Below are 16,610 nucleotides of genomic sequence, written 5' to 3' on the forward strand. Positions count from 1 at the left end.
AAGCGTCGGGGGTCAGCGTACCCAAGCATATGGTATATCGTAGTGACGGTGTATGAAGGCATTTGAGGAGTCAACATCGGCCGCTATGAACTTCTGCTACAAGTATCCGTTTTGTTGGCATGCCATTTTGTTGCACTTTTCGATTTGGAAACATGTAGGCCATTGTAAGTATTGTTCCTCGAATATACATGGTATTTAGACTATTATGTCGTATCGTAAACGTTTTGTTGCAGCCTAGCGCTACAGTCAGCTCCCTCCGTGTCTGTCAGGTAGCGATTGAATGTGCACGCACAACAATGATTGACCGTGATTTTATGCCGTGGCGTTATCTCCCAAGAAGAGAAGATCAACGGAGTACATTAACCAGTGGCAGACGGAGTGCAGGTGGCCCTCGTTGAGTCCGGACGGGTCTACTCAGAGCTTCTTCGTCGCAAGCAACTTACATTGTAGCAAGTGCTACACTCCGGATCGCTAGTTATCAAGGAAAGTTCTATCAACACATACCTCCTGGTAAGTCTACCATTCAAACAATCTGTGTTAGTGTATTTAGATGGAGCTAGTACAAGATAACAACTACTTTAAGAGAACTAGCTCGAGCCTCCAGACCGTGGCATGCTGCCATGTCCGCGGGTAATAAAAACCACTCAGGATCTTCGTTGTAATGTTTGTTGGCCCTGGCATTTTTAAGTGAGAGCGAGAGAGAGAGAGAGAAAAAAAAATAAATTCAAAGAAATACTACTTTGTCTGGTCGACCTTAAGTTATATAAAATGCTGCATGAAAAAGTTCACCTTCATAGACAGGTGGGTTTAGTGAATGCAGCAATATTAGTAGAACACAACAGTGAGAGTTTGAGCAAAATCGGACAATCTGTTGAAAAGTTATGAATTTTCTGTTTTTCTGTTTCTACTCAGTCATGGTTGGATGAAAAGACTACTATAGCTTGTGATGTCACATGAGTACAACATCACGATATAAAGAAAGAATGAAGAAAATTCGCCGAAAATTCAACATATTTCCATTTTTCTCCCATAACAAACATAGAACACTCGACTTCTCTCTTTCAGAAGGCAACTTACGTCAGTAGCAAGTTGAAGAACTGTGCACTTTATTCAAAAAGTAAAGTTTTGTGAAATTCTCTTTTTATTTTCCTTTAATATAGTTGTACACATGTGACATCAGTAGTCTTCTCTTCTAGCAGTGACTGCGCAGATACTTAGAATATTCGTAACTTTTGAACGGATTGTCCAATTTTCCTCAAACTTTCACTGATGTGTTCTACTAATATTGCTGCATTCTCTCAATCGTTATGTACATGTATATGAAGGTGGACTTGTCCTTTAATTTAATTGGGTTATTGGTTCCATGACATTTGTTCCTGCGTCAGTTTGCTCCCATGAATATCTGCACACTAGCCAATCATAAATTCTACCTGCGAACATGTAACCTTGTGAACCTTTATCCTAAAAATCCTCACATCAAACTTTCTTACCTAAAACCCCATTACCATCCTATTCCCTAACCATATTGTCCTTGGAGAAAATAAGATCGGAGCAATTGTCGCAGGAGCAACTGTCGTGTTTTAAGACGCTCCACTACATTCCGGTATAGAAATTCAACATGTAACTGCGTAGCTGTGCCGCCATGTAAGAAACTTGCTGATCAACTTGTTGGCATGAGAGTCCTGATTTGGCAAGAGTGTTGTGTACTCCTATTGCTTTGATTCAAATGCCCGATTATATGTTACCGGTATTTCTATTTAAAGTCCAAAGGTATAATTGTAGGGTGTACGTCAAGGAGCAGTAGTGCAGCTCTCAATTCACTGAGTTCTATACCATACTGTGGTAAATACTGTAATGTCCTAGTTAGTCTCACACATAGCAAGACCCCCCCCCCCCCAGCAGGATGGATGTTACATGATCAAAAAACAAAACAAAACAAAACAATCAAAACAAAACAAAACATAAGCAGCTGCAAAAGACACGCGGAAAAAACCCCCAAAGAAAACTCTAAGCAACAATTGGTGTGCCGAGAGCAAGTGCACACTGGCAGAAAACTAAATGAAACAAAACAAAACTGAATAAAACTTTTTAGTTAACATCACTCTTGAGGAGAGCTTTTCGATTTTGGTTTATTGGTCGAATGCAAGTCATGTACAACATACAATAGGGAGCTTTAGATTTTTGCGATGGGGACGTTCAGAGGGAAAAACACCTGGTCTGAGCATGTGCAGAATCGTGCATCAGACGCAATTTATTTATAGCTCGCGCACCTGAGCTTTTACTACGCGTTGTGCCACTTGTGGGCTATTTTACGTCCGCTCAGTTCACAGCGTAGAGAGCTACTTGATGTACTGATCATATGGGGCGCCATTTTATTTTTTATACACTGTACGTTGCTTCCCAGCATTTATAAAGCTACTTTTCAGCACGACGCAGGGAAGAGGAGAACGTCCAGCTCAAGCGTCGGCTCAAACGTCCGTGCAGCAAATCTAAAGCTCCCTAATATAGTTGCCCAGCAACTGCTGATGAAAAACTGAAGTGTGTAAAAATACAGATATTTAGTGCCAGTGTGAATACCCCTAATGATGTACAGTGTAGGATGAAGTGTGGACAAATGATTTGAGTAGTCTTTAGCTGGTGACACGAGAAAACTGCCCCAGTTATTTGTTTGGGCTTCAAATCAATATTGATCCTCCAGTGGGGGTTTATTTTTTTCACACTATCGTAGTTTCAGAATAAAGGCGTTAGGCCTGAACAGTGTTATCACTGGATAAAACTTGATGAGGCATAGCATAGCTTGACCTTGTAAATTTACATGACAGGAAGTCCTGCACATACATGTAATCAATAAATAGGCCCTAGTTATTGATTCTGTGCAGGATTTCCTGTCAGGTAAATTTACAAGGTCAAGCTATGCTATGCCTCATCAAGTTTTATTCTGTGATCACACTGTTCATTTGGCAAACAAGAAACCAGAATAACAAAGCAGTGCTGATTGTAAAGGACAAACCTCTTGAACAGCAAACTGCCAAATTGTGAATTGAGCAAAAATACACATGTGACAAACTTTTGCTTTCAGAGTGTCAAACTTCCTAGAATGGAAAGTGGCTGGATTGGCTTGAAATATTTTTTAAACCTGTAAGTACAGCTGTAAAAATTAATATTCTCTTGTTAGTCAAGGCCCATCAGAGGCTATCAAAATATAAAAGTGTACTGATCTCCTATTTCAAGATGGCTTCATACGATAATGATGAAATAAAGCTGATGATGTGGACATTATTGTCTGTCACAATGCCTTGCTGTTTACAGATATCAGGAAGACTGTACTGAAGTGGAGACCAGAAATTACCCCTCAATCATCTCAACCCTCCCCCATACAAAACTGAGATGTTTTCAAGCACCAGAATATATAAAATAATCTTTTTTTTTTTCTAGTTTGTGTGTGTGTTGTGTGTGTGTGTGTGTGGGGGGGGGGGGGAATGGGGTAGTTGACAAATAGGACAGCAGGCAAAAAAAAACCAAAACACACTTTATAAGAATAAAGTGTATGATGTTCATTCGGCTGACATACATTATAAAAGCTTAGCAATGATGTCATCATTTACCTGTATGAAAGCTCTATTAGTTTGATTTATAAATGTTGTGATATGAAGGTGAACACATATTTCCCTTGCATTCTTGTCCGGAGATAATTGTGTTGATAGTGCTCTTTCGTCCTCATACTGGGCCTGAAAAACTTCCTGAAATGAGTGCTTTCATAGCCTCATTTCCTTCCAGTGTGCCATAGTGCTAGATCAAACCAAGAGATAAAATTACAGTCCTGACCAGGGCCCAGGGCCACTAAAATGATGTCTGGCCACCAAATTTATCTTTTGATGGCCTGATTGGACAACTAAGATTCAAAATGGAGTGTTACCTTCGCCAAGGGAAGAGGTTATGTTTACGTTACTGTTTGTTTGTTTGTCTGTGTGCAAAATAACTCAAAAACCTGCGCACAGATTTGGATGAAACTTGCAGGAAAGGTTAAGAATGACACAAGGAACAGATGGTGAAATTTTGGTAGTGATCTGGAGATTTCGTATGGATTTTATGAAGGATTTTGATATTTTTGCACATAGGGTCAATGAACTTAGGAGTTCAAGCTGTGCATTTTTGAGGTTTTCATAAGCGCAAAAGTGCGTGCTCTATTTCTGCTAGGGCAAGGCGCGCTGCGCAGCAGAGGGATTATGACGTAACAAAGGCTTTTATATTGGGAAATAGGGCGATTTTGAAATAGTGGAAATCACTGATCTCTATGGAAGAGCAAGAACAGTTAATGCTCTTACCAAAGAGATTATACCTATAGAGTACTGTAAAACGAGAAATTTTCGCGTGCATTTTAATTTCGCGAATTTCGCGAGCGCCAGAATTTGCGAAATTAAAATGCACACGAAAGTTTTTATCTACACTACATACATTGAACGCCAGTGGCAATTCGCGAAAATTTCATGCCGCGAAAAAGGCTGTCAGCTCCAATTCGCGAAAATTTCATGTCGCGAATATATCATGTTTTACAGTAAGTAGTCGCCATACGCGTGCGTACAAATAGTGCGTCCAAAATTGAAGAGGGAGTGCACACTCAGCTCCTGGCACTGGATCTAAGTCTACGTTCAAGTCATATCTTCTTATATCATATCTGGAATGATATGATATTCTTCATTACACATTTTCATTTTCAGAATCACAATGTGGTTAATTGTTTAAATATTAGTTTCTACGATGATATCATATCATTTGAACCATTTGGTAGAGTCCAGACCTTTTTGTTCTTCGCAAAATAAACAGTGGGAACTTGGGTGTAGACTAGACAGTACTTGAGCATTATGACGTTTGTTTCGCGTACATTCCCACTCACGGCATAAAATCAAACAACATCAGCACCATTATGACGCTTAAACATGGCCATTGTGACTTCACAATAAAACAACGCAAGGTCACTGCGCCGAATATTCAAGTCGAGTGCATTAAACAGTGCGCTGCTATACAAATGATGCACAGGATAGAGTGCGTTAGTGGAGGCGTAGCGCACTCGAGGGTATTTACAATTGTGAAACATGCACGAGGCGAAGCCGAGTGCATGTTGCACTACATTGTAAATACCCGAGAGTGAGCTGCGTCTCCACTAACGCCACGAAATAATCCTGTGCATCATTTGTTTTATAAAATGGGTCGAAAACTAACAGCATTTTTCACGTAGTTCCTACCTTTGTGGGTCGATACCAGTCAGCTACATGTAGCACTCGCTCGAGAGAGTCAAGCACGTCGCACTCGGAAATCCCGCACATAAGTAGGCCTACGCCACATAATGTTATGCACGCAAGAAAGGCCGGCCGGCGGCAGCCCGAACTAGAAGTTGTTTACAGGATTGACAGCGCGTATAGTAGCGCGCGACGCACTTGTAACAACTGATTGAGTGCGCACTGGTACTGCAGTGCAATGGTACTAAAGTAAACAACGCCCACGTGACTCATTTCAGCGCTTCCTATTGGCTACATTCTTAAACCCATTTTATAACATCTACTAATTAATAACTGTACAGGATCCGTGCAATGGCGGCTCCCACAACGCGAAATGGCAGCTCCCTCGCGCGGCTGCCTCCCCACTGGAATATGCCCTCTTGTGGTATAATCTCTTTGGCTCTTACCAGGATGTGACCGAACATCATCATGAAATCATGCTGAAGAAAAAAGCCAAACCAGAAAAAAAAAAATGTTGATCTGTATCTGCAGTACATTGTATCAGAGTAAAGATGCATGGTAATGTTTTTCAAGCATACAATGTAGCCCCACATTTCAACTGCCTTTTTGAAAAGATGTGTGATGGCATGAGGACAAAAAGTGTGGAAAATATGGGAAGGAAAGAAAAAATGTTATGGTTACATGTACAATTGTAAGTTCACGTGATAGTATTTATCATTGTTGGTAGACTCACCAGTGTTTGATGCATGAACACATTAATAGATATCTACTGGTAATGAGTAGTATGCAACTGTCGAAAGTGAAGCTAAGATAAAATTGCAACTGGTATTGCACCCCCCCTGATAAGGGGAAGGAAGTCAGCAGCAAAATGATTTAATATCACACTTCCTCATTTGAGATTCTTGCTTCCTCTTTGTTTTGGGTTTTTCCATGTCTGCCACTGAACTTTGACTCTCCCTGATAAAATGTTGCATACATGCATTATAGTCTCAGCATTAACTTGAGGTTGGTGTGCTTTTTATTTTATTTTATTTATTTATTTATTTTAAATCCAGTTTGTTTGGAAGTTGACCATCATGCTCTGCCTTCATGTCACTCAGAATGTTAGTATGATCTGTCCAAACTTTTGTTGCATAGTGTATCTAACTTGCTATTTATTTTATTTTTTTTTTACAGATTAGTTTTGTAGATAGTTTGTGCACTTCCTTGTAGAATCTATACAGGTGAATCATTGAGAATGGATTGTGATTCCCTACCCCACATGAAACAAGTGACTTGTGTGTGTGTTTTTTTTTTTTTATTCATTTCATCTTTGTAAGGAATTCACTATGTACATGTACCGGTACATCAATGGGCTAAAAAGCATCAGATTTTCACTGTCAATGCAAAAAACTGCATCTACACTTCTTCAAGAAAGCTCTGAAGATATTTTCCTGGAATATGTAATATCAAGTGATGATGTCATAGTCTTTTTTTTTTTTTTTTATAGTAGGTTAGTACTGGTTCAAAAAACAACCAATTCTAACAACAAAGGCACCAGGCAGTGGGTTGGAACCGGTTACAAGCATTGTTATAGGAACAGTTGTGTTCACCGGTACTTGTATTCATTCTTTATGAGGTTGTTTAGTTTCCATGGCAACAAATGGCTTCGGCACCACATTTGAGTACTCTGTGATAAAATGCCATTGTACTTCATTTTGTGTCATATAATCTCCATGAAACCACTGGACAGTTTCCGAGTAAGAATAAAAAATCTTTCTGAAAACGTATAATTTTCATTATGTGGCGATAGTTGAAGTGCTCCCATGGGCTCCTACTCAGATGCTTTCAGTGGATGAGCACCCACTTTGGAGCATTTTCTCAAAATTTCCCATTCTCCTGCTTGAGTTTGAATTTCTCCTGCCCTAGCTGTATGTCTCCTGCTTTATTCACAGATTTCCTTCAGTTCAAGCATTTACAAGTTTTAGCATTCTCCTGCCCAGTGTTACTTTTTCTATGTGGTCATTTTTTTTTTTTTTCATTAAAGGGTGTTTACGTGTAACTTTGGTCTTGCATGAGTGAAAAAAAGATAGTTATGTTTCCATTGTTATATTTGCTTGTATTTTGCATAGGAATGTCTGAATAGTCGAAATCTTGTCATTCTGGAGCTTAATCCTTCTGAAGGCTAAATATGAAAAAAAAAAGTGATTATAATTGTATTTCAGAGTGTAGATATCTATCTGATGTGATGTGTCATTAATCAGTTGCTATGATTTCTCCTCTTTTAATAAAAAAACCCTCTACCTTTTCTTTGCTACTTTTTTTCCCCCCTTGTCAAAAGAAAAAAAAAAAGCGGGTAGGTAGAGGATGTTGTGGTGGGATTCTATATGCATTTCTTCTGTGACTATACAAGATCAAATTACAGCTGTGCAATGTGTGTGGAATTCCCCAATGAATTCTCCCCATATAGCCATGCTAAGAAGAGTCCTTGGATTGATCAGAGAGGTGAGACAAATTGATAGATCCCCATTACACATCAAAGGCCTGGGCAGTTTTGGTGTGCTATCAAAGCAAAATGCTATAATATGTCAAGGAAGCTTGAACATCTTTGACACGTGAGACTCCCCCAATTTGCAAATTACTCAATTGCACAAGCCTCATCCAACCAACTGATCTTATATACCCCTTTCAGTAACTCCCCTGGCTCGGCCAAAGTGGCCCGCGCCAGGAGTGGACTATTTTAGGGCTGCTGAAACTAGCACCAGGCACGGGACCAAGCTCGGGCCAATCAAAGAGTTTATAAACGATAGCAGCACCGGGCTCAGGCCAAAATTCCTTGCACGGTCAAGATAACAATTACTTTGGCCATGCCCTCTGTTGGAGCACACATTCAATTACCATGGTACTGTATACGCTGTATATTTCGCGGGGGGTTTATTTTCGCGAATTTCGCGAGTCGGGAGCTATTCGCGAAATTAACAACACGCGAAAATATTACCTTCCAAAATGAATCCCTTGCCTTGATGATACGAACATTTCAGTACTATTACTAGTGTACCATGTCACGGCTTTAATACCGAACAGACCGTACTGGCTAAGCTTGTTTACGCACGTCCACGTCTACTTACGAATACTGTAGAGAGCCAATCCATTATCGCAAGGGGACCACTCGTCAGAAATCTAGCGCGATAGACTTAACCACTTCAAAAATGTTGAATTCTAACTTACTAGTTCGCAGAGTTTGGTAAGTTTTTTTTCATGCAGTGTATAACTAGTATCATTCTTATTTGCTAGTAAGTTGAAAATTCACACTTTCTTTGCCACTTCATATTTTCTCTGGTCCCCCTATCGCGAATTTAACCACTCGCGAAAATGTGTGACAGCGGCAATTCGCGAAAATTTCTGTATGTGAAAATTATAGCGTATTCAAGATTCAAGATTCAAGATAATTTATTGTCATGTATAAAATATACATAAAATTTGTTTTCGGACATACATAAAGATAGAGGTGCATAAATGAAGAATATAAATCATGAAATAAGTTAACATAAGTTTTATACCATACATACATAAAATATATACATTTAATACAAAAAAAAAATGAAATATTGCAGGAGAAAATAAGCGTATATAAAGTATGCATTTTTTTTTTTTTTTTCCCCTTCGCCCTATTCACCCCATCCAGGCACTTCCATATGCTAGAGCACTCCTCCAGTTGAGACTTACATGTTCTACACACCACCACTAACCCCCCCCCCCCCCCCGACTCTCAGAGAGTACACTTCCACATACACACCCACACACACACGCACACACACACATACACGCACACACACATACCCCACACCCGCGAGTTACACCCATATAAACTTATACATACACACACACACATATACACCAAAACTATCACCTAATCAACGTGAAAGAGCGCTCCAGCACACAAAAAGCCTGGGCAAGGATAGGAGACAGTAAATTATCTCAAAGAGAATTTGCTGCGTGACAAAGGCTATAAAAAAAAAGAGACATTCATACACCATACTAAAATATAACAGGCAGTGTGACGTATTGCAAATACTCAATAATGTTATCATATTTGTATTTTGTTGAAAAGTTGTCTTAATTCTTTTCCTTCTTTCCTTTTCTGCGTATGTTCCAGTAACAAATACAATATATAATAAATTAAAAATGTTTCATCACAAAATCTAAAACATTCAATTCAGTCATAGGTCATAGGGTTGGCAAGACATGCAGCTCAAAACTTCCCAGGTGTACTGTTGGCTCATCCACAATTACACTGCTGCTGTTTACAAATTTTTGTACAGTTATTTTGCAATGAGTCAAAAATATGTAACAATTCAACATAACTAATGAACAATACAATTGTCATCAAGTGCACACATACTGGACTTTCACACCACAAATACATTGCACAAAGGGTAGTTAAGCTCAACACATACAGTCCATGTAGATAGGTCAGAGCCCTGCTTGGGCCGAGTCATCTGGCACTTGTCTTAAAAATACAACTCATGAATCATGAATCATTAGAACAGTTCACATATTTTAAACATATAACATATACTATAAATAACAAAAAAAATAACCTCATCTGTTAAATCTGCTATTGAAAACTTTACATGCTGCGATCAGAAATGACCGTCTGAACCTCTCCGTCTTTACTTTTGGAAGTCTAATTCTACCTGATCTGTTTACAGTCACCTCATCATGAAGCGGATGTGATTCATCTTTCATTACAATATCAAGTCTAGACACAAGAGCAGATTGTACAATATCCTCTAGATGTTGCACAGGCATTCCTATAATTTTACTGGCTTGTGATACAACCCTTGTCAATTTGGACTTATTTTTCTCTGTTAAACAACTAAACCATGCTACTGATGAGAAACACATGACAGACTGTATTACACTTTGATAGAACAAAACAAGTGTTTGACTCTTCACATTTTAAATGACCTGAGTTTTCTAAGGAAATACAATCGCTGGTTTCCTTTTGACTGAATTTTCTTAGTATTTGCATCCCACCTAAGTTTATCGTCTATAATTGTTCCAAGGTATTTGTACTCTGACACCTGCTCTATGGTATCTCCCCCAATGGAAATCCTGTCATGATTGTTTTGACCAGTTTTACCAAAATCAAAAATCATCTCTTTAGTTTTCCTGGTGTTTAAAATCAGTGATGTTTGTTCACACCATTCCACAAACTTGTCAACACTTCTCCTGTAAACCATTTCTTCATTGTTACGTATCAATCCTACAATACATGTGTCATCTGCGTATTTCACAATATGACAAGATGGACTTACTGGGCTATCACTTGTTAAGAGAGTGAACAAAATAGGTGAGAGCACACATCCTTGTGGTGCCCCAACATTCAGTGTTCTATCATCGGAAACTACCTCCCCTAGGCGTACTCTTTGCGACCTGTCGGTCATGAAATCTCCTATCCACAGAGACAGATATGGGTTAACCTTCATGACATTATGTAACTTTCCAGTTAACAACTGTGGTACAATGGTATTGAAAGCTGACGAAAAATCAACGTACAACACTCTAACATATGACTTGGACAACTCTAAATGCTTGATAATAGTATGTAACAGGTAGGTAAGTGCATCGTCAACACATCTCTTACTCCTATAGGCAAACTGAAGTGGGTCACAGTGTTCCTTTGTCTGTTCAATCAGAAACTCTTTCACCAGTTTCTCAAAACATTTCATAATGACAGGTGTTAAAGCAACTGGTCTAAAATCATTCAGTGTAGCAGGTTTAGGAACCTTTGGAATAGGACTGATTGTTGCACATTTCCAAATATTGGGTACATGAGAAGTATCAAGAGACCATTGAAAGAACTTACAAAAAACTTGGGATAACTGCTGTGAACATAATTTGAGAAGTTTCCCAGATAAACCATCCGGTCCCATTGATTTGTTTGTTTTGATTGATTCCATGACCCTCCTTACCTTTCCTTCACATATCAGTATTCTATCACTACTAAATATCTCTTTCTGTATTTCCTGTTGACAGTGAGCAAAAGAATCTGAAAAAACTTGGTCATCCCTGTCAAATCTACAATAAAACTCGTTTAACTTTTGAACAAATTCAAAAACATCATCCCCAATAATACTACATTTTTTCTTTTGAGTACCTGTATCAAACCCTGTCATCAGTTTCAAACCCTTCCAGGCTTCCCTAGGATTTCCTTCTTGAAATTTGTCTTCTATCTTTTTCCCAAACTCTCGTTTCCTAGCCTTAATGTGCCTCTTAAAATCCTTCTCACTTTTCTTCAAAGCTTCCCTATCATTGTTACAAAAAGCTACATTCTTCTGATGAATAAATTGTCTGCAACGTTTATCCACCCATGGTTTATTATTAGGGTATCGTTTAAAAGTTTTTTCTGGAACAATCATCTCCTCACAGAATTTAATGTAATCTGTTACCACTTCTGTAGCCCTATCCAAAGATGAAGAATCCAGAAGAGTGTCCCATTCTGTACAATCGAAGCATGCTCTAAGGGTCTCTGTAGAATCGTTTGTCCAGATTTTCACCCTCCCTTTTGTCGGCTTCTGACGTTTCAACTTCTGCCTATATTGTGGAATCAACTGAATGATGTTATGATCAGAGTTTCCCGGGGTGGCTTAGCAAACGCTTTATAACCATTACATATGTTTCCATAACACTTGTCCAATGTGTGAGTACCTCGCGTAGGTATATTCACGTATTGGTAAAAATGTGGCATGACAGAGCGTAGATCGCAGCTATTGAAATCTCCTAGCACAATCTGCACTGCATCTGGAGATGAAGCTGCAATCCTAGAAGAGATATCCTGTATTTTAGAAGCAGCAATGTCAACATTTGCAGTTGGTTGAATGTAGACAACCATGACGTAGATGTTAGAAAATTCTCGTGGTAGGTAGTGTGGTCTGGCCGAAATACATAATAATTCAATATTTTCAGAACAGAAACTGTCACAGATCTTTATATTACTTTCATCACACCACCTTTCATTGATATATGCACAGACTCCTCCTCCTGCCAGTTTTCCCGATGCCTCTGTACGATCTCCTCGAACACACACAAAACCATCTATATCCGAATCAGATGTGGTGTCTTTGGATGAAAACCAGGTTTCAGTAAAGCACAGCAAACAGCTTTCACGGTATTCGTAGCGATAATTCACACACGCTTTCAACTCATCCAACTTATTTCGTAGGGAACGACAGTTACCTGATATGACTGAGGGCAACGGCGGCCGAAAACTCCGCCTTCTGAGACGAGCTCTAACTCCTCCTTTTCGTCCACGCTTTCGACGTTTCAGCTCCACTGGAATGTCATGACAGTCAGGCTCGGACTTGCGCACGCTGTCAGACCCGGCGAGTCTGAGAAGAGTGTCTCGGTCGTATGTTATGCGGCTGACCGGTAATGCCGTGCTGATAAGTAGTGGTTCATATCGTACTGGGCTTGCTCTCAGTACACAGATGAGTCCACTGACCAGTATGGTCAGAAGCAAAAATTTCCCGCTTAAATTCCACCAACAGATCTTCATTTTTGCGTAGAAAAGTCCAGCAAGTGTACAGATGAGACAGTTTATACCAACATAGAAAACAATACGGGAAAAAACCAGAAATCACGAAATCACGAAACTTGTGCAGGTGCAGGTGCGAAAAATCGTCCGTGGTCGCCGCGGTGCAGCGCCCTCTTGGGTATACAGTAGTTATCTCTTATGTGGCCGAGTTCATGAGTGCATGGGTCATTGTAAAAGTAGCGCAGCTCTGCTATAGTTACTGCACGCAAGTTTTACTGCTTGGCGAGGGCCAATTTAGCATGCATCACAAGAGCATACAATAGCATTCATGAGTTACTGCAAGGGGTACTAATCTGTTCATACTTCTACATTCTCTGCAATTTTCACACTTTATTTTTGATAGTATAAACACTCACCCATACGAACTTGCAATAGTTTATGTGGATTACGGACATTAATTCCCTGATGTACAATTGCTATTTGTGACCCTGTGTCACTAAACCGACAAAAAGTCACCAGACATGGATTTTTTTAGTTAAGAGCCAATTCCGAAAGAGAAGACTTAAGCCTTAAAATGAACTCATTTCAAATGGACTCTCCAAAACCAATCTAAATATTGGAAAGAAAGCACACACTGTGGAAAGTTATAAGTTATGTTCACACACAGTTGCCAAACTTGAGGTTTAGATCAAAAACTTTTATAGATGATTAGCTCCACTCGTGAATTCATGATACAGGTTCCTACACACACCTCAACTTTAAGTTACAACTTACGAGTGAATCCCACTCGATGATTGCTCAGGAAGTGCAGAGTCTTTGCTAGATGACCTTATGACCATACCAAATAGCGCAGCTGGAGGTTGATCCAGATGCGAACGAGAAGCAAGCTTCCTGCTAACTCACAAGCTCGCTGATTATTGTGTTCACACAGCGCTGAATTGTGAGTGAATTATCATACAATGTCACATGAAAGGATTTCTACGCCCTTTAGCATGAATCTTGATAATCATTCTTCTTTAACCAGATCTTATTAAGAAATTTTGTACTGAACCAGAAACAATTCCTGACCTTTGGTAAAATGGATCTTGTGGTCATAAAGCAATTCTCTTTATGTTTTGATTTTGCAGATTTTACCATCTCAGCAAAAGACCTTAATAACCATGGAGGAGATAGCCATATCACATTACAATAATAACAATAATGTAAGCTTGAGACAACATCCGGAAATATTGAAGAAGAATGGGTACACCAGGTCTTCTGTACTCAAGAGACAAAATGCAATCACAGATTGTCCCTGGATGATTGAGGAAGATGAATCAGAGTTTGACTCTGCCTATGGGAGTGAGGATCGCCTCTCCAGCTCGTGTGGTCTTGTGTGGCCAAGGAAACGATCTCAAGACGTGTCTGATGCACTACCACCTGTTTGTGATGAGGAAGCAAAGAATGATGACCGGTTGTCAAGCTCATGTGGACTCATCTCATCCAAGAAAGGTGCAGCTGCCAGGAGGTCTGAGAATGGCAAGAAAGACACTACACGTAGCCTCCTGCGACCTCCATTGCAACGCTCCCAGTCGAGCACAGAGAACTATGAATCAAGCCTCACCAATGTTAAAAGAGATATGGTTCGAGGATTCTCTTCTGAGAAGACACAGCAGCACAGTAGTGGGTATGGCAGTGAGGAGAGGGTGTGGCAAGAGACAGCAGTACACGTCACCATGACGAACTTATTATCAGATGCTGAGAACTCCAGGCAAGTCATTCGTAGTTTGAAAAAAGGTCTCCAAGGTGACAATGAAATATGGCATCCTGATGAAATGCGCCAGGCTATCCTAAACAACCCAGCTCTTCAGTTACTGGAAAACATAAATCTTCAGGATCTGAATCCTGAAAAGGATTTCTTCCTAGATGGCTCTATGCCTGAGGGTGCTGATGAGCCAGCCTTTTCTGTCACTGTCACTGGTAAGACATTGCTCTATATTTTGACATGACACAGAGGCACGAGTCATATTATATTGTATCATGACCGAGGGAGCCGCAAATACTTAATCATTTCTGTTTGGTGATTTGATTCCAATTAGAGTGAAAAGACCAAGATTTTATGATCACTCTGTGCTGAATCCACCTCCTGTAGGGTGTTTTACAAAAAGTTTCTGGTTGATCTTGAAAGTTATGGTATGCTGTGTGTGTCTTCAAGGTTGTTCTTCTCATTCCTGATGAAAATGAAAATTGTGGAGACTTTTTTCATGCAGCCATTAATATACAAAATATAATAGGTGACAAAATTTTCAGCGAATATTAATGGGATCATATATAGTTTTGGTTGAGCCCCAACTTTAGGTTTCGAACATTTTCTGATGAGATGATAAGAAATCTCATATGAAGTGTGAAAGAGCATGTAATTCCAAAAGGATTTCAATATTTATTTGATGAAAATTGGTTGTGAAATGGCAGAGATATCCAAAACAGGACCCACCTTTTATTATGATTGCTCTGTTTTACTTTATTTTTGGATATCTCAGCCATTCCAAAACCAATTTTTTTCAAATAAACTGCAAATTCCTTTTAGAATGATATGCTCTGTACTATTGCATTAGAGGTTTCTTGATATCTTATAAAAAGTTAAAAGACCAATCCTTACCTTCACCAAATACCAACTCTTCAACATTTTGAAATGGATGTTGATCTGAAAGGCTAATAAGACTGAACAGGGAATTTAGTGGCATACCATAAATTTACGTCAATCTTAAATTTAAAGACACCCCCCTCATGTGGAATAGTTTTAGATAATATGTGGGATGTGACCACACATTCGGCCTTAGATTAAGGCAAGATGTGAGTGTTGGTACTGACAGCAGTCTCCCACTAGAAGCAGACAAGTTGTGTATCAGCTCCAGAGTAGACATGTGATGTGTGACCAATATAAATACAATTTTAGTAGTATTAATCTATGTTTGCCATATGTTTATTGTCACTGTTTAACAGGTGAATCATCCTTTTCTGACACGGATCTATCCTTACACTTCAGTGAGTCAGAAGGTGAGCCATTACCTTGACAGCTACAATGTACGATGTATATCTTAACTTGACCTCTATCTCTGCTCTAAATGTGACCTTATTGTGTTCTTATTTCATTTAGACTGTAACATTAATGAGAATAATAGAATAGTCTAATTTTATCTCTAATTAGAGAGTGAGCACATTGGGGCTGAGAAGATTGATAAAAGTGAACTTTAATCCCCATTCTGCGCATTAATTAATATACCGGTAAGTACACATGGCAGAATGTTGTTTTATGATTCGATGATATCACAAGTTCAGCTCATATTTTCATAATGGCCTCTGCCTGCTTGAATCTGCGCTAAAGTACTTTCGTATCCATGTAAATATCTCATATTCCATATTACTAACCACCTTCTACCAAACTAATACTTACAGCCTGTAACGACTTATTTACAAACACAGTTTATGCAAATTTGAACCAAATTAGTGATCAGTAATTGTTGATATCAAATGACGAATAGCATGTCATTTATACTCAAAACAACTCACTCTTTGTAAACGTCTCACACTGCCTGCTTAATCAAAAATCAGTTTAAAAAAAATCTGTATCGATTCAGCAAGTGATACTCATTGCCCTCAACATATTCAAACTCATTACTTCTAGGAAATGGCATCAAAATCCATTCTGAAAGCAGTGATGGTTGATAATGATCACAAGTCAAACTTTTGTTGAAAACTTGTATGGAGATAATGGGGTCATATCATTGTTAGTGTAGCTGCCCCAGTGTTCCACCCTTTATAGATCGTCCAAAAAGCATTATAAATGGGCTCTAAGAGCTGTACATTGTGTCTCA

General features: G+C 39.2%; 1 protein-coding gene across 1 annotated transcript; it reads left to right on the plus strand.

The window, feature by feature from the left end:
* The first annotated feature begins 488 nt into the window (after positions 1–488).
* On the plus strand, positions 489–14,744 carry LOC140242472 (uncharacterized). Its single transcript, XM_072322206.1, has 2 exons — positions 489–510; positions 13,884–14,744. Exon 2 carries the CDS (start codon positions 13,917–13,919, stop codon positions 14,742–14,744), a length of 828 nt encoding a protein of 275 aa, XP_072178307.1. The 5' UTR covers positions 489–510; positions 13,884–13,916.
* Positions 14,745–16,610: the final 1,866 nt, after the last annotated feature.

The sequence above is a fragment of the Diadema setosum genome, chromosome 19 (assembly GCF_964275005.1).
Source record: "Diadema setosum chromosome 19, eeDiaSeto1, whole genome shotgun sequence".
Lineage (NCBI taxonomy): Eukaryota > Metazoa > Echinodermata > Echinoidea > Diadematoida > Diadematidae > Diadema > Diadema setosum.